The 24,016-nt window shown below is 39.1% G+C and overlaps 1 protein-coding gene across 4 annotated transcripts in view; it reads left to right on the top strand.

Annotated features, from left to right (window-relative positions):
• LOC127427320 (enhancer of polycomb homolog 1-like) overlaps positions 1-23,798 on the top strand; it is a 62,123-nt gene extending 38,325 nt beyond the window's left edge. For all 4 annotated transcript variants that reach the window (XM_051674867.1, XM_051674866.1, XM_051674868.1 and 1 more), the window contains 12 exons: positions 2,615-2,760; positions 4,116-4,322; positions 7,106-7,254; positions 7,801-7,948; positions 8,364-8,522; positions 8,949-9,038; positions 9,710-9,858; positions 12,610-12,986; positions 18,543-18,649; positions 18,736-18,877; positions 19,426-19,765; positions 22,122-23,798. In XM_051674867.1, the coding sequence (XP_051530827.1) occupies positions 2,615-2,760; positions 4,116-4,322; positions 7,106-7,254; positions 7,801-7,948; positions 8,364-8,522; positions 8,949-9,038; positions 9,710-9,858; positions 12,610-12,986; positions 18,543-18,649; positions 18,736-18,877; positions 19,426-19,765; positions 22,122-22,194 (2,087 nt within the window). In that variant the 3' untranslated portion in view covers positions 22,195-23,798. The remainder of the gene's footprint in view (positions 1-2,614; positions 2,761-4,115; positions 4,323-7,105; positions 7,255-7,800; positions 7,949-8,363; positions 8,523-8,948; positions 9,039-9,709; positions 9,859-12,609; positions 12,987-18,542; positions 18,650-18,735; positions 18,878-19,425; positions 19,766-22,121) is intronic.
• Positions 23,799-24,016: the final 218 nt, after the last annotated feature.

Below are 24,016 nucleotides of genomic sequence, written 5' to 3'. Positions count from 1 at the left end.
ATGAGAAACAAAGATTGAACTCTTTGGCCTGAATGGCAAGCATCATGTCTGGAGAAAACCAGGCACCGCTCATCACCTGGCCAATACCATCCCTACAGTGAAGCATGGTGGTGGCAGCATCATGCTGTGGGGATGTTTTTCAGTGGCAGGGACTAGGAGACTAGTCAGGATCGAGGGAAAGATGAATGCAGCAATGTACAGAGACATCCTTGATGAAAACCTGCTCCAGAGCACTCTGGACCTCAGACTGGGGCGAAGGTTCATCTTCCAACAGGACAACGACCCTAAGCACACAGCAAAGATAACAAAGGAGTGGCTACGGGACAACTCTGTGAATGTCCTCGAGTGGCCCAGCCAGAGCCCAGACTTGAACCCGATTGAACATCTCTGGAGAGATCTGAAAATTGGCTGTGCACCGACAGCTCCCCACCCAACCTGATGGAGCTTGAGAGGTCCTGCAAAGAAGAACGGGAGAAACTGCCCAAAAATAGGTGTGCCAAGCTTGTAGCATCATACTCAAAAAGACTTGAGGCTGTAATTGGTGCCAAAGGTGCTTCAACAAAATATTGAGCAAAGGCTGTGAATACTTATGTACATGTGATTTTTTTTTTATTATTTTTTTTTTTTATAAATTTGCAAAGATTTCAAACAAACGTCTTTCACATTGTCATTATGGGGTATTGTTTGTAGAATTTTGAGGAAAATATTGAATTTAATCCATTTTGGAATAAGGCTGTAACATAACAAAATGTGGAAAAAGTGAAGCGCTGTGAATACTTTCCGGATGCACTGTATGTCGTCACGTAACGAGACCATCCCCACGAAATCCGAACACAAGTGGTCACAGGAGACACATTTGAGAAGCATGTTAACTTAAGACCAGTTGTAAACAACAACGTGTGTCGTCTGACAGCTTGTGATTGGATCATCTTAAAGCCTGGTGTAAACGGGGTCTAAAGGCCAAAGTATAGGCCTAAGAAGTATAGGTCTTGATGCAAACGCTTAGGGTTTGTGTACAGTCCAACGATCTGCCTGTCAAAATACATTTAAAATGACTGCTATGAGATACTGGACTATTTCTCTTCAGGAGTTTAGACCCATAAAGATGTCTTTATTAGGGGTGCACCGATCAATCGGCCACCGATCGAAATCGACCGATATCAGTCTTAAATCCGTGATAGGTTAGCCGAGCACTACTGTGGATTGCAGACGAAAAATTACTGTTTGTTAAAATAAATCCATCTCCACACTTGATCACTATTCATGATAGTAAGAACGACAAACAATCTGCATAATTCTACACAATTGTTGGTAAAAGTGGGCCCACAGCTGATTAGCAAAACTATTTCAACACAACAACATTAGCTAGCACGTTAGAAGAGGCCTACAGGTGTACAGCCAGTGCACAGCGTAGCAACAACACAAAACTCTGCATTTGAACTCTCGGTAGCAGAAAAATCCATAATCAAACATACATACAGGTTGTGATTCTGAAGCACCAGATTGTCCCAACAAAGTGGGAACTGCACCATCTTTCAGAAGTAAATTTGCAGGTGTCTGTTTGGTTATAAAATGTGGTTATCACACTCGTAAATAACCGAACTGTGTAAATGCAACTGTATTAAGCACTTAAAACAGGACTGACAACCGTATTCTGCTGCTGTGTGAACGTAGCCCTAGTGTGCAATCATATTTTAGAGCTCCTTTTGTGCGATTTCCATTTGTATGCTCGTGTTATGTAGTACATGAAATATACTTTGATCTGTAAATCAACCGGTGCAAGGTTTTTTTTTTGTTTTTTTTTTCAGGAAATGGACTTTGTTTGCAGAAAACACAGAAAATGTGTTTATACTTTTATATATTTTTTTTATTATTATTTCATGTTTTTATATATTTTTCCCCACTATTTTCTCTGCAAACAAAGTTGAATGTACGGTTGTGCTTAGTGGTATTTTGTTTACTTGCTACTAAGTTCCTCAAAACTCTATTTCAATATTTTGATGCTGTAAAGGCTTGAATATACTTTGGTTTTCCGTATTCTAGATCGCCTCACACACGGTTGAGTGCTCAGTCTTAAGTATACTCTCTTGATTGCAGGTGAGTACGAACGTGTTTGACGCATGCGCACTATAACTGCTGTGTGACACACTTTTAGTACAGTCAACAGCAGGTGCATGCACTGACAGTGCACACAGACAAGCACTGTAAGCATCAAGAAAATCTTGACCGCATGCATACTGTGCTGATGAAAAAGTTGTGCCATTTGTGTTCCGATCAGCAACATGGACAAACGAAGTATACTTTGGCTTTTAGTCTGGAAGTCTTCAGCAAATCAACCGATTTTTCATTTGGTTTTAATTGAAAATGGTTTTGGACTGAAACTGAGAGTTGTAGTCGTCAGCCCTTGTCATTTACACATCAGATGGTGCACACAGGTGTAGAATGGGATGAAAAAAGAATGGAAAGAAGTTAAAAATGGAAGAAAAGTGGCCAGATTGCGGGACCTGAGGAATAACTACAAGCTTTGAACTTTGAGCCAATTAGCATGCAGTAACGGCCACAGTACTGCAGTAACTCACCCTCTCTCTCTCTCTCTCTCTCTCTCTCTCCACAGCTTTCAGTCTGGACACGGAGCAGCCAGACTATGATCTGGACTCGGAGGATGAGGTGTTTGTGAATAAGTTGAAGAAGAGGCTGGAGGTGGGGTCCCTGCAGTTCGAGGTGATGATAGACAGATTGGAGAAAGGCAGCGGACAGCAGGTTATTATAAAGATTCACCACTCACATTATGAACCGCATTAAAAAAAAACCTTAGGGATTTCCCACGGTGGTGAGCCTCGAAACTTTAAATTGAAAGCTCAAGAAGTGTTTCTGCTGAATCTCTGTTTGAATTCGGCATGTCGTCGTGTGGAATCCGTAAACCTCTTAAAGCACACGGTGCGATTTTCGGCTGTCGTGCGAGCTCCAGACTGATTTTGTTTTTTTTTTTCCAGTCAGGAGAGATCGCGTGGAAATCGTTGGTGCTTGTGTGGTCGCAGCTTGCATCGTGTGAGAGGAATTATGAGTGGAGCGGAGCGGCTTAAGAGCAGCTCACAACCTCCCGATAATTTTTAAAACTCTCTAAAAAAATGTGGGCGCTGTCGGCTTGAATTCGTGAGGTGTGTTAAAACTGTGTTTTTCCCATATTATTCACAACCACTGGGAAGGATTATACAGAAATGTCATGCTGTTCTCTGCTCTTTAAACAAATCGTTTGCCACACAGGTTGCGCTAGAAAGCCATCTTTATCACTCTGATGGAAAAAGTTGTAAAATTTACGTCATGGTCTATTTTTATTCATCATACTTCCATTCGTTTCAGTTCTAGGGCGACATTTAGGGAGTATAGCATCTGTATATACATGATATTGGATATGTGAGATATTTTTCAACTCCCCAAGCGTGAGTCTGGTGAAACCAAGGACTTCTACGTTGGAAGTTCTACCTGTTAATCAACCGCAGTGCTAAAACAAGATTTTTAAGATTTGTTTTTTTTTGTTTTTTGTTTTTAAATCGGCAGATGAGTTTTCAGCTAATGGAGCCCCTGGCCATGCCAGTCTTCTTTTGTTATTTCTAAATGGCAAGCTACAAAGAATGAAAGCAATGTCCTCCTCTGGCTTTTGTCTTATGATAAATAGCGCAAAAATTTGTGCGATTGCTTCGAAATTCACCAGGTCGTTAAGTCGTGTCATGTACCACTGCATCTGTACGATTATCAGATAAACTGACTCGTAACGTGTGCAGGGACTCACAACCTCGCACCGTATATGCCCGGCTTTAAACAGGAAGTTGTTAAGCCTTCTGTCATGCTTAGTGGTCGGCCAGTATGGATATGGTGAATGCAGATGTCGAGATAGCAGGTTTCTGTGCTCATTTTACGGGAAGATCTGCAGAATGGATTTGAACATTGTAGAATGTGTGAAATGGTGCTGAGAGTACTGCGCTCTTACCAGTAGTTGAAAGTATTGTCAAATTACCCAGAATATTTAATAGACAAACACACATTCAAAGATGAAATGTTGTTTTTACGATATGTTGTAGTCTTAAAACTGTGGTACCCATTTCTCTGTTTCACAGCTGGTAACTCTACAGGAAGCAAAGCTTTTACTGAAGGAGGATGATGATCTGATCAGGGAGGTGTTTGAATACTGGAGCAGGAAGAGGAAACTGTGTAAAAACGGGTCCCTCATCCCGACCATCAAACAGGAAAAGAGGGACGGTTCCAGCACTAATGACCCCTACGTGGCCTTCAGGCGCAGGACCGAGAAGATGCAGACGAGAAAGGTGAGCTGTGGCTGTATCAATTCATGTGGAGTTTAGGAAACTTAATGGCCAAAAAACATATGCCAATAATTACAATGTTCCTTTTGTTATATAAATTAGTTGATTATTGCAAATATATTGTGAAAATTCAATCTATCGCCCTGCCCTAATATTACATCAAACTCTCTTAATTCAAAAGAGCTATATTATAAAAACCCTATTTTCCATTATGCATGCTTAGATTTGCTATTGTCAAAATGACAATGGAAAAAATGTATGGATTTGCACACCAGATCAGTCGATCAAGCTGAAGTTCTGCCAAGCATAGTTCTTTAACTTAGTTTTGAAGTTGAATATTATAATGACTCAAATAAGTTTGCCATTAACAATAAGCAGATTGTCTCGAGTAGAAGCTGGTGATTATCATCCGTGTGTGTGTGTGTGTGGTGTTATTTGTTATTTGTTTGAGTTCTGAGCATCACTGAACTGGAAAAAAATAAAGAGAGAGAATTTTTCACAGTTCATTAAATCTGGACTTGATGGTGATAATTAAATTCAGTTCTGCAGCATGATTTGGCAGTTAATTAAGCATCATTTCTCTGCTCATGTTGAGACATTCTGCTCAACGACAAGCTCGAACTCATCAAGCATTAAAAGATTAATAAAATAACAAATAACATTGTTTAGGTTTTAATGAAAGGTTATCAGAGCAGTAGCACACGCTCATGACATGTAAAGACTGTAGTGTTTGGACAGGGGCACAGGTTTTTATTCTGGTTTTATTTGTAACCCAGTAAAAAATTTTCAGCAGTCAAACTTCAAACATTTTCAAACATAAAAAAAAAACAATTAACCTGTTGATGCTCATTGACCCCACCCATGGGTTTGACTTTGTTTTTTTGGGTTTTTTCCAATCAATTTGGAATGCCCAATTCCCAATGTGCTCTAAGTCTCCGTGGTCATGTAGTGATTCACCTCAATCCGGGTGGCGGAGGACGAATCCCAGTTGCCGCCGCGTCTGAGATCGTCAATCCACTCATCTTATCACGTGGCTTGTTGAGCGTGTTGCCACAGAGACATAGCGCGTGTGGAGGCTCCACGCCATCCACCACGGCATCCACACCCAACTCGCCACACGCCCCACCGAGAACGAACCACATTATAGCGACCAGGTGGAGGTTACCGGTCGCTTAGGCCAATTTGGTTGCTTAGGCGACCTGGCTGGAGTCACTCAGCACACCCTGGATTCGAACTAGTGAACCCCAGGGGTGGTAGCCAGCGTCTTTTACCACTGAGGTACCCAGGCCCCCGACTTTACTTTGCTTAAATTAGTTCACATTTACTATATAGTGTGCTGTTCAAAATTGTTCATAATCTTGAAAATGATACATTTTTTTTTATTTTTATTTATTTTTTGGACTAGACTATATAGTAAATGTGAACTAATTTAAGCAAAGTGACATCAGTTCTGGGGGGGGGGGTGGTATGCACATCAACATGTTAAGAATATCAGTTTTGCTGTATGTAAAATGGGTTGGCGCATATTATGAAAATTGTGGAAATCTCCATATTTTGACTTTGAATACTACAAACATTTTTACCTGAAAAACATCAAGCACTATCAGGGCTTCAAACTGCGACAAAATGGTCACATTATGCAATTATATTTCCTAACAGTGCGATAAAATTTAGCATGAGGTCGCACTGGTGCGACAACAGAGTTGTCCGACTCTGTTTATGCACTGTCGTTTTTTTGTTATGTTTGTGAAATATCAAGTGGCAAATGTCTCAAAAGGGAAAAGAAACAGCTCTACCCGGATCAGTCACCATGGCTCAATGGACAGATCAGCGTAACGCACATGGACCGGTCTCAAACTCCTAATCCAATGCATCACTGGAATGTAAACAATTTGGTGGCATGCATAACCGGCAATAGCATTCACGATTGCATCTTATCTATTGCCATCCTTACACTGCAAAGGTGGCACAGAAGTTGCATCTAAAGTGGCATTTAGGTGCATTTACACAGACCGTTAAATGCTGCTCAGAGCAGGCATAAATGCATTTACATAGCAACAACAACTGCATAAATAATGTTATGAGATTAATGTTTTAAATATAAAGTTATGAAAACAGAAACATGAAATGAATGAAAATATAAAGTTATACTGTTAAATATGAAACTAAATTATGAAATATATGCTCTATAATAATATATGATGCTGCATTTCATTTACACAGAGTTTAAGTAGCATCAGAACTGCCTTTGATTCTAGGGGATGAGGTGGGTCAGAGCAGGCTTAACTCGGCTGTGTAAAGATCGGTCTGTCTGACTGACTGACTGTTTATCTGACTATCCTTGTAACAGTCTGTCTATCTAGTTAGCTGGTGGTTCATCTCACTGCAATGTCTATATAATCATCAAACTTTTAAATCTTTGGTTAAAGCTTTCAGACAAGGCTTTGTCAAGCCAACTTCGAAGTTTTTGACAAACTTTACCTATCTAGTTTATATGAATATTTCACTTTTGAAGGAGTATGTTCAGTAGAATATTAGTTTTTGCTGTAGAAATTGGTTTCAAGAATCGTGACATTTTACTGGTGTTTGTATCGACCGCTGATATTTTGGTGTCCTGACAGCTCTATTTTGACATAATTGCAATGCTATAACTCTTTATTTCAAACCAGAGAGTTTTGTCTTGTTTCCTGATATTATGTCTTTGATTAAGTCCTCTAATCCTGATCCGTAAATGTTTGTGAAGTAAATATAAAGTATACTAATGGCGTTGCTCATCTCTGTCTCAGAACCGTAAGAACGATGAAGCATCGTATGAGAAGATGCTCAAACTAAAAAGGGACCTGAGCCGAGCCGTCACCATCTTAGAGATGATCAAGAAACGAGAGAAGAGCAAACGAGAACTGCTCCACCTCACACTGGAGATCGTCGAGAAGAGGTAGACACACACACTTGGAGCTCGTGCAGAAATCTTATCAGTGACATAATTGCATGTTGTTATCTTGCGATGAATACGCAAAATCTGAGTTTACCTTGGATTTCTATTTTAAAGAGCCTGACCTTCTCGGCTCTGGAATTTTCTTAATTGCCTCTGTTATTCTGTCTTATATTGTGCGAGTGTGTTTGTGCATAATAAGTTCGGGTCATGGATTTTTAATTGGCTACGGCTGCGTTGCACACCCTACTTAAGGGGGAATGTTTTACATGGCTATATGAGCAATTATAGTTCACCTATGTACATTAGGGCTACATCACCAAGGTAGAGCTCCATTACTCATTTGTCTCTGAATTACTGAAATAAGATGTGTAATTTGTGTGTGCATGTATATAATGTGATTTACTGTAACGCTTACAATTAACAAAGTTATTACCTCTCACAAAGCAAAGAAAAAGAAAAAAAGATGAATTTAGCTTTTCTGTCATGTTTCTAAAACAGCAGTTGCCTTTTTTTTTTTTTTTTAAATGGCCTACTCTCTCTTTTCAGGAACACCATGCCAGACTTCGGCTCAGAAGTGATGGCAGAAGCACTAGCTATGGCTAAACCTGTTTATAAGATTCCCATATTGCCCTTCTCCAACAGCACTCAATACCGCCACCAGGACCATATGGACTTTAAAGATTACAAGTCCAAGGTGGGTACACAGTGGACATGCACTGACTGAGCATCACTAGATATAAGTAGATTTATATGTAAAGGATAATGTACAGTCAGCAAGTCATTATCAAAATAAATCTGACAGGGGGATTAGAGGACTTGTATCATCCTGAAGAGGTTTATTTAGTAATAATGACTGTACGTTATCCAGCTTTTTAAACGACTGCTTTTCCAAATGCAAGAGATACAAGAGACTTGAAACTAGTACAGCTATGTAGAAAATCAGAAATCGGTTGCCTGGGATAACGGTGAATATATGTTAGCAATCATTTTACAAGATTGCTTGTCCCAGTAAAGTTTCCAACTTGTATTTACAAGTTTGATGTAGATCTGAAAGTTTTTTGGTAGTTGAAAAGTAAAAAAAAATAATAAAAAACATCTATTTTTCTCAGCCTGAGAAGGCAGAGGTGATCAGAACGAAAAGGAAGTACGAGAAGAAACCCAAAATCCTGCCTCTCTCCGCCCCCTTGCACAGTGTCCCCTCCCTCTTTAACCCCAAAGACCTCAACCAGTACGACTTCCCCAGCTCTGACGACGAGCCCTTTTCACAGGTACACGCACATCCTTGACCTGAATTGTGTGAAATTGAAAATTCTGTCATTTACTCACCTTCATGTCATTACAAACCTATATGACATTCTTCACATAAGGAGATGTTTAGAAGGATGTTCATGTTACTGTTTTCCAAAAAATTAAAGTGGATTGTGACCAGGGTGGCTGTCATGCTCAATAAAACCATAAAAGGAGTCCATACGACAAGTCCGTATTGATGGTTTTGTGTGAGGAACTGGTTAATCACTGAAAACCTTGCTTGGCAGTCATAGTCACCATTCACTTTCATTGTATGAAAAAGAGAAACTTGGACATTCTACTGGAAATTTCTCCATTTGTGGAGTAAATGGAAATAGAGTTCTCTTTTTTTTTTTTTTTTTATGAACTGTTCCTTGATTTGGTGTTTGTTTCCAATTGTTGTGCAGATGCATTCAGGGTCGTCAGAGGCGGAGGAAGAGAATGAGCCTGACGGAGCGTTTGCCTTCAGGAGGAAAGCAGGATGCCATTATCATGCCGTAGGTGTCGAAACACTGCCCTTGTATCTCATATATCTCTCATCCCTTGTTTCCTCTATTCTCCTCTCAAACATCCTTCCTCTTTCCTCTCCACAATTGTTCTACACTTCTGTTTATCCCTAAAACCATGTAAACACAGGCTCCATTCCGCAACCTAGTGAGCAGTCTACATTGGCAGCATCCAACTTAAATAGACCCACATAATTGATTTCTTTGGTACATTTAACTTTTCCAAATTGCATTCCTCGCATGAAGAACACAGGAGCACAGTCTCCAGATTTATTTCAAGAGAGTTTGGCGTAAGCTTGTTGCTAAACTAACATTGAGGTACTCTTAATATACATAAAAATCTAAAGCACATACAAATATTTGGTGAAAAGTGAGTTTGATTTAGATTCAATTATTTTTTTATACTTTTGATATTAAATGAAGCATATCTGTTTATAATCAACATTTCTCTCGCTTTAAGAACTATTTTCCCAACTTTTTGGAATGGCGTACATGTCGGGAGTACATCTATAAGGCCTTAAAATGTTGCCTACTTGGGCAGCTCACTAGGTTTTGGAACAGAGCTCAGGCTCTTTTTGTTACTGTTCCTGTAACACTTTTGTATGTAAATGATCTTTGTTGTTATTGGATAACCTCCTGGTCACACTGCACTGTTTCTGCAGGCCCGTTTGGATCAGAGTGGCAATTGGCCCTGGTGTGGAGAAACAGAGGGAGGGTCATGTGACCCGCGGTTCCGGTACTCCCTTACCACCCTTACCACTCCCCGACGCTGTGTCGGGTTGGCAAGGCGACGGGCGGGACGAGGCGGCAGGTTAATATCATTGGCCTACAGTCCACAGCAATCCATTGCTGTCCATGCAATTGAATTTGTCAATCTATCCAAGATAGATTTATTATAAGGGCTTTTCTAAGGATGCGTCATTGTACACCTGTGTCAGATGGATGCTTTTGGAGCATCTTTCTTTAGTTGCAACGTGTTATAATTGCAGCATTTTTAGGTCGCTCTTTTATGCAGCATTCGTAATTGTGCTCCTTCCAGCTGTGTTTGAATGCTTCTCAGGCTTGCTTGACATTAGTGCCAGCACAAGATGAGTTTGTTTGTTCCCTGCACAGCTGCGTGTTGCCTGTACAGTTGGAGTTTTGCTTACTGCCCCCTGATGAAAAAAACAGTGGTACTTTGTAACAATTCAAGGATGGGCAAGGAGGCGGCAGGAACCAGCTGAACAGTCAACGTAAAGCTTAATCAAAAACGTAACTTAAAACAAACAAACACAGACACACATGCACGTGGCCGTGTGCGTCTCTTTCTCTCTCGAACTGGCGCCTCCGGCTAGTCTTTATCCCCCTCCCGGCTGATTAGCCTGATTCAGGGGAGGAGCGGTCCTCACGGCCCGGCCCTGCACTCCTCTTCGTCACACTCCTTCATTGCCTGACTCAGACCGGGGAAATGGAGACAGGAGAGAGAGAAAAACGTACTTGCCGTCTCCCGGGCACGCTGCCGCCCGGTCCTCAACCCCTCCTCCGCCCTCTGGCGGACGCCAACATGCTCGCTCCCCCGGCGGACAGCAGCAAGTCCTCCGACCCCTGGCGGATGGAACCGCTCCTCCCCTTCCTTGGCGGACTGCAGTGGTTCCTCCAGCGCTCGGCTAGTCTTTATCCCCTGCCCGGCTGATTAGCCCAATTCAGGGCTGGCCGTGTGTCCTCACGGCCTGACCCCGCCCTCCTCCTCGTCACATACTTCAAGCTTGAATTGCTCAGATGGTAGGAATAAGAGGTCGACCGATTGTGGATTTTGTCAATACCGATAACTAAGGTGGTGCTGAAGACCGTTAATAGATTAAACGGCCGATAATTTTAAAATCAATTTATAGAATGTAAAAAAATTTAAATCTTAGTCTTTCCTTGCTGCGACGGGCACAGACATAGAGGCTACAAGAATCCAAAATGAATAAAATCACGTATGAGGTTTATTGTTCAACCAAAACCCCAATAATAACCAGGAAAAAAAAAAGATTTGGTGCGTAACAGGGCCCTTTTAACTATAAACAACCCTGAAACACACCAGGGACTCTTATTTTGAAATAAATAAGACTTGGCTTTGTTAGAATTATCAATATTTAAGTATTAACCAAATGAAGCTTTTTGTAGCCTATATATTAAACTGGATCGATCAGTAAAATCTGTTTACCTCTTGTAGGAATATTGCTTATTACGTTCCGGGGAAATGATTAATTTGCGTGAACAATTTTTGACATGTTTTTTATAGAATTAATTGCACTGAATTGCCATGTTAAATCGACAGCCCTAATATATATGTATTTCAGTATTTTTAAAAAATTGTTTTTATAAATTGGCTTTTTTTCCCCCACACATTGGGGTTTTAAACTGTATTTAGAAATTTCCCAAATGTTGTTAACAGTGGTGTAAAAATTGCAAACCTTATATAAAATGGGTAGAAAGTAAAACTTTTCATATAAAGTATAGTATGTAGTAGGAATGGGTACTCGAGTACTGGAAAGTGACAGCAATAATCAGTCTTGATAACAATGATCGAAAATGATTATGCGTGATGTGACTTTTCACTTCATTTGAAATTCAGTGCCAAACAAACGTGTCAAAAAGGGGCCTTTTTTTTTTTTTTTGAGATGGATTATGTAATGATTTTTGGCGGTAACTTGCAGTCTGAATCATCACAGCAAGAAGCTCCAAAACAGCGCATCATGATTTTCCGTCCAGAGCAGAAACAGCATTGAACACTTTAGAGAAGCGCACACACCAGAGGAGTTCTTCCATTCAAACAGCTAGATGGAGCGTAGCTAAATGGAACAGAACAAAGGGTCTCAGAACAGTTCAAAATGCACCTTATTTTCAACCTAGCTCCATATAAAGCATCTGAGAGCAACATTTTTCAGCTTTTGGATGAACCCATTGATTTTCAATGTGATAATGCACTGTGGATATTCGATTTCTAAGGAAAAATAGCCTTGTAGTCCACATCCGTGGTCATTGTGTTTAACAGCGTGCTGTTTTGCGATAAATCACTCAGATTTTTAAAATTACATATCGGATGAAACTAGAGACTCTAGTAATTTGACTCAATCAGGTTTCAATTAAAAAACTTAATGAGGTTTCTTACCAGATGTAGTTTTGTTGGCATTTCTCCCAAAGACAAAGGACCCAGAGTGTCCTGAACTGAGATCAGTCGGTTTAAATGAAATGAAATTATTCATAGCGTATCGCAAAGACAAAACAGAGTACATGCAGTAGGATGCGGGGTCACACAAGGTTAATGACAAAATATGATGCGTTATATTTTGATTATGCCTTTTTATTATTATTTAGTTTTTTGCACTTTTTGTAACAGACTACATTATAACAGTCTTTAATAATGAATATGCTAGACACTGGACCAACAACGAGAAGCAATGCAGCAGCCAAAGAAGTTTGTCTATGTGCACCCCCCCACCCCAATATTTTTGTATTTTAATTAAGAATTTCATACACTTTCAAACCGCATTAGTGAAAAGTGCTTTGTCTTGATTTAATTTAACCTGTTCCTCAGGATTCTCCTGGACCGAGCATATTCGGATTTGGACGATTTATTCCAAAGTCTGGATTCGGATCCGGACTTCTCCTTTCCTGCTTCACCTCTCAATTTGGAAACCACTTCCCAAACGAATACCTCAACCCACACATCGTCTTCATCACAGCCATCATCCTCCTCTTCCTCATATCTGGCCTATTCAGACCTGAGACAGATCCTACGAAACATCAAAGCGTGCCGCTGGAGGCACTTTAAACCACGGACACTAACTTGCCAATCAGGGACCAGAGATATGCTGTCACAGATACAGAGGTTTAAAGGGTTGGTCAGGGGCAGCGCGGGGCTTGGCGGCAGTACGCATGGCAGATCGGCGGGCATGGGACCAGTTGCAGTAGGTGAGTGAACTGGCACACACTAGTTTGCATATAAAGTGCTGGAACTGCTTATTGCTCATGATTAATTCAGAGGCATCAATGAAGACTGGAAATAAACAAGGCATGATGGTGGTTATAATTGAGAAAGCTTGGAGTTTTTATGTGCTTGTGCTGCCTGTGAATGTTGTTTTTGGCAGTTAACTGGAAATTATCTTTTCAGGAGTTTTGTGTAAAACTACACTGGCGGCCAAAAGTTTGGAATAATGTACAGAATTCGCTGTTTCGGAAGGAAATTGGTATTTTAATTCACCAAAGTGGCATTCAACTGATCACAAAGTATAGTCAGGACATTACTGATGTAAAAAACAGCACCATCACTATTTGAAAAAAGTCATTTTTGATCAAATCTAGACAGACCCCATTTCCAGCAGCCATCACTCCAACACCTTATCCTTGAGTAATCATGCTAAATTGCTCATTTGGTACTAGAAAATCACTTGCCATTATATCAAACACAGTTGAAAGCTATTTGGTTCATTAAATGAAGCTGAACATTGTCATTGCGTTTGTTTTTGAGTTGCCACAGTATGCAATAGACTGGCATGTCTTAAGGTCAATATTTGGTCAAAAATGGCAAAAAGAAACAGCTTTCTCTAGAAACTCATCAGTCAATCATTGTTTTGAGGAATGAAGGCTATACAATGCTTGAAATTGCCAAAAAAAAAAAAAAAAACTGAAGATTTCATACAAAGGTGTACATTACAGTCATCAAAGACAAAGGACAACTGGCTCTAACAAGGACAGAAAGAGATGTGGAAGGCCAGATGTACAACTAAACAAGAGGATAAGTACATCAGAGTCTCTAGTTTGAGAAATAGACACCTCACATGTCCTCAGCTGACAGCTTCATTGAATTCTACCCGCTCAACACCAGTTTCATGTACAACAGTAAAGAGAAGACTCAGGGGTGCAGGCATTATGGGAAGAAAAGGCCACTTTTGAAACAGAAAAACAAAAAGAAAAGGTTAAAGTGGGCAAAGAAACACAGACATTGGACAACAGATAATTGGAAAAGAGTGTTATGGATCTTAACCCCATTGAGCTTTTGTGGGATCAGCTAGATTGTAAGGTGTATGAGAAGTGCCCGACAAGACAGCCACATCCATGGCAAGTGCTACAGGAAGTGTGGGGTGAAATGTCACCTGAGTATCTGGACAAACTGACAGCTAGAATTCCAAGGATCTGTAAAGCTGTCATTGCTGCACATGGAGGATTTTTTGATGAGAACTCTTTGAAGTAGTTTAAGAAGTTCTGAACATTTTTTTTCAAATTGTAATAGTAATTTTCCACATTATTAATGTCCTGACTATACATTGTGATCAGTTGAATGCCACTTTGGTGAATAAAAGTACCAGTTTCTTTCCATAAGAGCAAAATCAGTACATTATTCCAATCATTTGGCAACCAGTGTACATATTTTCAAAATGTTTCTGATTCAAATCAATTCTGGATTCTTAAAGGAATGTTGCAGGCTCAATAGATGTAAACCTCAACTGACAGCATTTTTGGCAATGTTGATTACTACAAAAAGTAATTTTGTCTCATCCCTCATTTATTAAAAAAAAAAAAAAAAAAACGTAATCTAAAATAACAAAAATCCCAGTTTCAGTAAGGCACTTTCAATGGTAGTGAATAGGGCCAGTCCATAAATGTAAAAATATACATGGTTACAAAAGTACAGCCACAAGATGTAAAAATTACATATGTTTACATGATTTTAGTGTGATAAAATTGCTTACTAACCTTATCTGTGTAAAATAATATCCAATATTACAACGTTGTCATGATGACATAACACAGTAAATCTTGTAATCTGGTAAACGCTGTAACTGCGATTAATCCCTGATTTTATCATATTAACATGTACAGTGTTTGTCTTGTGGCTATACTTTTTAAAACAGTGGTGTGTATTAATGTTTATGAACAGGTTTAATTCACTTGCATTGTAAATGCCTCACAAACCAGGATTTTTGCATTTTTTAAATAAACAACTGACAAGCTGAAATTGTTTTTCCACCCTTTACATTTCTTGAATAAGCACCAGCAGAGGTGTAGGAAACATTCTCTTAGTATTTGTTTTTATTATTATTATTATGTTTTTAACTGTTTACGGATTTGAACATTGTGAAAATTATCAGATTGCTTTAAAAATGGAACCGGTTCTTGAATTCCAACCCTACTTGAGAGCAAGGTTCCCTCTAATTTTTGTTGTTGCTGAGCAAATCCTATTTCTATTGGCGAAATTGAGTGTAATTTTATTTATATATATATATATATATACACATACATACACACACACACACACACACACACACACACACACATAGCTCTGGAAAAAAATTAAGAGACCACTGCAAAATTATCAGTTTCTCTGGATTTACTATTTATAGGTATGAGTTTGAGTAAAATGAACATTTTTGTTTTATTATCAAAAATGGCCAGCCCAATCTCCAGACCTGAACCCCACTTAAAACCACTGGAATGTAATAAAGAGGAAGGCCACAAGCCATGAAACAAAGCTGAGCTGCTTGAATTTTTGCACCAGGAGTGGCAACATGTGACCCAATGGCAATGTGAAAGACTGGTAGAGAACATACCAAGATGCATGAAACAGTGATTGAAAATCAGGGTTATTCCACCAAATATTGATTTCTGAACTCTTCCTAAGTTAAAACATCAGTATTGTGTTTAAAAATGAATATGAACTTGTTTTCTTTGCATTATTTGAGGTCTGATAACACTGCATCTTTTTTGTTATTTTGACCAGTTGTCATTTTATGTAAATAAATGCTCTAAATGGCAATATTTTTAATTGGAATTTGGGAAAAAATTGTCAGTACTTTATAGAATAAAACAAAAATGTTCATTTTACTCAACACATACCCATACATTTGGAGAATTTGATCATTTTGCGGTGGTCTCTTAATTTTTTACAGAGCTGTATATGTATATATATACAGTGCACTCAAAGTATTCAGACCCCTTCATTTTTTTCACATTTTGTTGCAGCTTTATGCTAAAATGCTTTAAATTATAATTTTTTTCACATCAATCTACACTCCATACCCCATAATCACAAAGCAAATTTTTGAAAACTTAAATATCACATTGACATAAGTATTCAGACCCTTTGCTATGACACATGAAATTTAGCTCAGGTGCATCTCATTTCTCTGGATCATCTTTACGCTTTGATTGGAGTCCACCTGTGGCAAATTCAATTGATTGGACATGATTTGGAAAGGCACACACCTGTCTGTATAAGGTCTCACAGCTGAAAATGCATATCAGAGCAAAAACCAAGCCATGAGTTCAAAGGAACTGCCTGCAGAGCTCAAAAACAGGATTGTGTCGAGGCACAGATCTGGGGAAGGCTATAAAAAATGTTGGCTGCTTTGAAGTTTCCCAAGAGCACAGTGGCCTCCATAATTCTTAAATGAAAGAATTTTGGAACAATCAGGACTCTTCCTAGAGCTGACCGCCTGGCCAAACTGAGCAATCGGGGGAGAAGGGCCTTTGTAAGAGAGGTGACCAAGAACCCGATGATCACTCTGGTTGAGCTCCAGAGATCATGTCTGGAGATAGAAGAAACTTGTAGAAGGACAGCCATCACTGCAACACTCCACCGATCTGGACTTTATGGCAGAGTGGCCAGATGGAAGCCTCTCCTCAGTGCAAGACACATGAAAGCCCACTTGGAATTTGCAATGGAACATGATGAATAACGAACAATGGAAGATAGAGCGAGTTTTGGGGGTTATTTTTATTTTATTTTTTAACTATTGTTTTTGTAACAATCGATTTTGTTTGGCACCAGAGCCACAGATATTACGTACTGCAATTTGTTTAGACTTTTTCTAGTCAAATTCTTAAAATAAATAAATGGTGGTTTGGCTAACTTTGAGGTGTATGTACAGCCATGGCCAAAAGTATTGGCAGTGACATAAATTGTGTTTTGCAAAGTTTGCTGCTTCAGTATTTGTAGATTATTTTTTCACATGTTTCTATGGTATACTGGAAAACAATGGTAAGCATTTCATAAGTTTTAAAGGCTTTTATTGGCAAAAACATTCAATATATGCAAAGAGTCAATATTTACAGTGTTGACCCTTGTTCTTCATAACCTCTGCAATTCGCTCTGGCATGCTGGATATCAGCTTCTGGGCCAAATCCTGAATGATGGCGATCCATTCTTGCCTTATTAGTGCTCGGAATTGATCACAATTTGTGGGCTTCTGCTTGTCCACTCGCCTTTTGAGGATTGACCACAGGTTCTCTATGGGATTAAGATCCAGGGAGTTGCCTGGCCACAGATCCAAAATTTCAATGTAATGATCTCCGAGCCACTTCATTATCACTCTTGCCTTGTGATATGGTGCTCCATCATGCTGGAAAATGCGCGGATCATCACCAAATTGCTCCTGGATCGTTGGGAGAAGTTGCTCTTGCAGGATGTTTTGATACCATTTCTTTATTCATGGTAGTGTTTTTGGGCAGAATTGTGAGAGAGCCCACACCCTTGGATGAAAAGCAACCCCACACATGGATGGTCTCAGGATGCTTCACTGTTGGCACAACACAGGACTCATGGTAGCGATCACCTTATATTCTCCGGACAATCGATTTTCCAGATGTCCCAAACAGTCGGAAGGGGGCTTCATCAGAGAAAATAACTTTGCACCAGTCTTCTGCTGTCCAATCCTTGTACTACTTGCAGAAATTCAGTCTGTCCTTGCTGTTTTTCTTTGAGAGAAGTGGCTTCTTTGCTGCCTTTCTTGACACCAGGCCATTGTCCAAAAGTCTTCGCCTCATTGCAGATGACCTCACACCCACCTGCTGCCAATATTGAGCAAGCTCTGCACTGGTGGTGACACAATTCCATAGGACTCCTCAGGAGGAGACTGTCCTGGCACTTGCTGGACACTCTGAGATGTCCTGAAGCCTTCTTCACTGCAGTTGAACCTCTCTCCTTGAAGAGGAGTGCAATATTCTTTGCAGCAATTTCCTTGCATGTGAGGCAATTTTGATGCAAAGCGATGATGGCTGCACATCTTTCTTTGGAGGTAACCATTGCTAACAAGAACACAATGATTGGAAGCACTTCTTCCCTCCTTTTATAGCAATCAGTCTGCTCTTATAATCCAATCATAATGATAGTGATTTCACCTGACTAGTACTCGTTCACACTTTCCCAGGTGCTGCCGATATGATTAGTGAAATTATGTTAGCTGGTCATTTTGTGCCAGGGCCAAAAAACAGTGAAATTTGGGTTTAAAGTTCATTTTTTTGGCCAGTGAAGCTTTTTGCAATTATTTAAAATGCATCTGATCACTCTGTACAATAATCTAGAAACAATGTGAATCAACACCACAACAACTGAAGCAGCAAACTTTGTCACTGCCAATACTTTTGGCCATGGCTGTACACAAGATGATGTAGAAGATTTTAGAACACTACCTTTTTGTTGTTGTGTATGTCAAATGCTGCATACTGATCTGTATGTGTGTTTTGTTCTAGCGTTCACAGCTGAACAGTATCAGCAGCATCAAGAACAGCTGGCACTTATGCAGAAACAACAGCTGGAGCAGACACAACAGCAGGCCAATGACACGGCTGCCACTCAGGTGTGTAACAGAGACATACAAAAGTATCATTGGTGCACGTCTTTGAGTGAGGTTGGATTATTTATAATGTCGTATTCTTTTCTTAGTCTCTTGGGTCCAAGACATTAGACTCAGTCAGCGCGCAGTTTGCCGCCTCTGCTCTGATGACCTCTGACCAGCTTTTGACCCTAAAGATCAAAGAGGATAGCGTAGTAGGAAGTGGCGTCAACGGGGTCATCCAGGCTTCAGGTTTGTGATATGGACAAATTAAAGCGATAGTTCACCCAAAAATGAAAATGGTCATCATTTACCCTCAAATGATGATGTTCCATACCCACATGACTGACTGTCTGTGGAACACAATGGGAGATGTTTAGAAGATTTTTCACGCTGCTCATTGCCATACAGTGAAAGTGTATGGGGACTGCGTCTGTCAGGCTCTAAAACTGACAAACTCACCATAAAAGTCGTCTTTTTGACCTGCGTCCTGTATTTCAAGTCCATCTGATAACTTTGTAAGGAACAGAATAAAATTTAAGTCATTAATTATTAAAAATCTTGCTTGACAACTGTGGTCACCATTCACTTATGGAAAAGAGTTCGGACACTCTGCTATAAATAATTCCTTTTGGACTCAATGGAAGAACGTCATATGTGTTTGAAAGGAAATGAGATAAGTACATGATTACGGAATATATAGTTTTGGGTGAACTATTCCTATTAAACTACAAGTTTGTTAATTTTGTATTTACTCCTCCTCTTCATTGATTTTGTTTGTGATCTATCATCTTTTGCAGGAGTTTACAAGGGATTGAGTATCTCTGCCACATCCTCTGCTTCTGTCCTCACTAGCCAACCATCTTTAGCCGCTGCCCCACCTGCCTTCCTCTCCTCCACTAGCAACTGTAACACTAGCTCCACCCACACTCTTCACAACCCTATAGGTAACCACGGTAACAACACAGCCAACTCCACCTCTCAGGTTCTGATCGGCAACAACCTGCGTCTGAGTGTGACCACACCCTCTATCGCCAGTCTAAATGCCCGTCACCTCCCCAGAAGTCTCAGCAACATGCCGCCCGCTGCCTTGAAGCTTGCCGCCGCTAGCAACTGTCAGCTTCCCAAAGTCAGCACTGGGTAAGGAAATACACGCGTTTACTTATTCACACCAAATCCAAATATTTTATACAGATGTTGGCGAATTTCATACCTTGGCAATTATTTGTTGGCAAATATTTTATACCAATATGTTGTTGAATGTTTTCACAAATTTTAAACATTGAAGTTTTTTTTTAATTTTTTTAATGCAAATAGTTTATAGATATCTTGGCTTATATTTTACATGTTGGAGAATATTTGTTTTTGAAAATATTTTATACATTTATTGGAAATTATTTTATACTCTTCATGAATTTCTTTCACAAAGCCTATATTTTATATGCATGTTGGCTAAAATGTATACATTTGCAGATATTTGTTGGCAAATATTTGAAATATTTTATATGTAGGCAAAGGCATTTTTAGCAAATATTTTATACATATTTTTGCTAATGTTTGATATGTTGGTGAACATTTGTTGGAGAATATTTGTCGCAAATTATATGTTGGCGAATAAAAATTGTTCGAATATGTTTTTGTAAATATTTTAGAATTTTTTTTCACATTTTATATTATGTTGGCCAAAAATTTATACATTTGCAAATATTTGTTGGCAAATATTTTATCCATTGGCAAAGGATTTGGGCTAGGGCTGGGCATTTTGGGCATTTTGTCTACTCGAGTACTTGTCATGTACTCTGTTGGTGTGTGTATGTGGGGGGGTGGGGGGTCATAGACATATGTACATAATGTATATGTCATACATCTTTTGCTGCTGCATCGTGTCTTGTTGTTCCAACGTCTGTTCATTAACATAGGCTGTTATAATGTAGTATGTCACAGTATGTACAAAAGAGGGCATAATGTCATGATGTGAAGACTCTGGTCAGTTCAATGAAACAATGCTCCAAATGCGCATCTCTGTTATTCCTTCAGGTTACCATAATAAGCTTAGTAAGTGCACACTACTGTTTCTGAACCTTGTATCTGCAAACCGTGGTTTCTGCAACGCCATAATCATCGCGTTTCTAAAATGCAGTGTTAAGTTGAAACTAGTTTTGAAGACCCTGCATGCTGTTACATTCAGCTGTGCTCCATCTAGATGTTTAAAAGAAAGACTTCGCCTTGTGTGTGTGTGTGCGTGCGTGCTTCTCCAGAGTGTAGTGCTCCATCTCTGTCCCGGACAGAAAGTCACGGGATGACTTTCATGATGATTCATGCTTCCTCCCAACTTGGAATTTTAAACTTCATTCCGGGAAAACTGCAATGGAACAGCACTTAATGTTGGACTTACAACTCGTGTGGAAATCTTCAGCTCTGATTTCGCTGAGATGCAGGTGTGGCACGTAAACATGTCAGCACCAAGGGAGATTTACAGTCAATGATAAACCTTCACTTTTATTAAATAATATACATCGAGTTTCTACATTTATATGACAATAAAACCTGTTTAGCAAACGTGTGCCGAGATAGATGTTCAAAACACGGTGGATTAAACATTCTTTTGATTATCGTAAACCTGTAGAACACACGTTGGCATTGCAGCATCATTTATCAGTTTGGTTGCTATGAGACGTCTCTGTTGACAATCAAGGTACCGCTAAAAATGACAACATAATCTCAAAATTAAAAATAAGGCCCCTCTTTGATACATAGTGTATAGTTGTAAAATTCACGTCAAGCATTTTCATTTTCGATCATCGTTTTCATTATCGAGTACTCGTGCCCATCCCTAATTTGGGCTAATATTTTATATGTTGGCAAATATTTGTTGGCGAATATTTTATACTTTGGTGACCGTATGTTGACAAATAGTTGATATGTCGTCAAAGGCTTTTTGCAAATATTTTATATCAATTTGGGATATTTTCTACATTGGTAAACATTTGTTGGCAAATATTTTATACCAATATGTTGAATATATTTTGAGCACATTGTTTACATTGGCAAAGTTTCTTTTTGCAAATATACATATGTTTGCTAGTATTATATACATTGGCGAATATTTGTTGGCAGATATTTAATACATTTGTTGGCAAATATTTTATTCAAGAACGTTAATTTTTTTTTGGGTGGGGCGGGGTTATTGCTAATACTTTTTATACTTACGTTGGCTAGTATTATATATTGGCTAAATATTTATTGGCAATTATTTCATAAATTTGTTGTCATATTTTTTACTTGTATTTTTATTTTTTTTATTAAAGAATTGTGTATACATTATGCAAATTTTATTTAAAGTTTTGCCTTTTTTTATACTTGGTGTCTTTATCTTGCCACACAGGTACACCTGCAAAAGAAGTTAGGTGGAAGAAAGATTACATTAGTTATGCAAGTACAGTAGTTTTTCTCTACCAGGTTATTGATGTTTGTTTGTTTGTTTGTTTGTTTGCAGGGAGAATCACGAACAGGAAAAGCAGTCCCTCAACAGTATAGCAGAGAACACAGTCGCCATGGAGGTGACGTAGTGACCATTGCCTGGGCGACGTTCTTTTTCCGTCAAGTCCAGTCTTCTGGTGCTGTGCACCATTTAGGTTTGGGGAGTTTTCCAGGGCAACTGTCTGAACTCGACAGCAAATTTCATCTCGTCTTTATTTTCGCCCCTTTTTTTTTTTTTTTTTTTTTTTTTCATTTTCGCCCCTTTTTTTTTTTTTTATAAAGTGTTTGTTTAAAACGAAAAAAAAAAGTGATGTGTAAAACTATGAATATGGCTAATATTCGATGTACAGAAATTACATATTTGTAAAACCCTACCACCACCACCCTTGTATATACGCTACTAGAAAACAAAACTGTTGAGTTGTGATGTTTTGCACTTGGGGAATCAAAAAAGCAGTAAATGAGGGGGAAATGCGGAGTGTGAGCATGAACCGTGAGGTCAGGTAAAATTGAGTGTGTGAATAGTGGTGCATGGTAAGGAACCTGCTACTCTACCTATTTATTGTGCTGTGTTTACAGTTTGTTTCCACCTCCCCCCCCCCCCCCCCCTTTTTTTTTTTTACACTGTGTCCTAAGTTGTTTCCTGTGACGTAAGTGTTTAGGTAGCTGCCAATTCCCTATTTTCCCCCTCAGTTTTCAAACTCGACTGGTTTATGCTTGGTGAATCAGATTGAACTTTAATGGTATCATGCAATTTCTTTGGTTTTGTTTTTTGTTTTCCCCTTCTCTTCTGGGAGGGATGGGACATCTGGGTTTGGACACCCTTTGGGTTCAGGGTTAGGGGAAGGGCAAATTGAGGGGGTGGTTATAGAAATCTTCCATTTTTATTATCGCAAATAATAACGAAAAAACAAACAAGGGATGAAGTCTTCATTTGGGAGCTTCCGATGATTCCACATCAACAAAGCACTATTACTTTTGATTATTTTTTTTTTTCCAAGTTTTGATTATTGCTGCTTTTTGTATAAATTCAGTTCCTTTTTCATACAATAGAAAGTTCAGTTTGTCCCCATTTTTTATTTCTTTGTACAACAAAGATCAGAGTTATTTTTGTACCTTGTTTTGAGTTGCCAGCATTTAGATTTTGTTTAATTTCAGTTCTTGTGGTGAAGCGTTTTTTGCGCTTCGTTAACGGAAGACTTCATTCTTTGGTTGCTTGTTGCGAAACATCACACACAACGGCTGGTCAATGTCCACCACGGCTGCATCCGTGTCATCATTCCAGTTTAATGGCACATTCAAGACCAAGGAAGAACGAGGTGGATGCCTAACAAATGCCGTCGTCTCTTGATCTTTAAATGTTACCCAGCAGACTCTGGACTAATTCAAGGCCTGAAAACCACAAGTTAAAGGTTGTGCCTTCCTTTGGGAATGTCCTGCTCTGTCTCTTCCGTGAAGAGGATGCTCTGGATCAAGACCGCGGTATTGCGGTACACACTTGTCCGGATATGCCCGGTCCACTGGTTGAACTCAGTCCTCCTCCAGGGGTTTTCTAGTCTGATCTGGAGGGAGGTGAATAATAAAAAATATGGAAACCATAAAAAAAAAAAGAAAAAAAATATTATTGAATAAGTGAAAAAAGATGTGACAATTCAACATGAATCAGACAATAAATCCCAGGTTTTTATGTGAATTGAGTCGTTGTTTTCCTTTGTGTGAATGAATTATTTAAAGCAGATGTGTGAAGTTTGTGCAATGTTAAAAAAATAATAATAAAATTCTCCTATCCCAACTTAAGCAAAATCAGTTATTTGTAGGTTGATTTTACCTAAAAGTGTAACACAATCAAATATTCCTCTGTTGGTATGAATGGCCCATTTTGTCCTAATATTGGTCAAAATGATTTTTTTT

This window comes from Myxocyprinus asiaticus, chromosome 36, assembly GCF_019703515.2.
Source record: "Myxocyprinus asiaticus isolate MX2 ecotype Aquarium Trade chromosome 36, UBuf_Myxa_2, whole genome shotgun sequence".
NCBI classification, from domain to species: domain Eukaryota; kingdom Metazoa; phylum Chordata; class Actinopteri; order Cypriniformes; family Catostomidae; genus Myxocyprinus; species Myxocyprinus asiaticus.
Note: the sequence above shows the minus strand (reverse complement) of the source record. Positions and strands in the feature narration are given on the sequence as shown.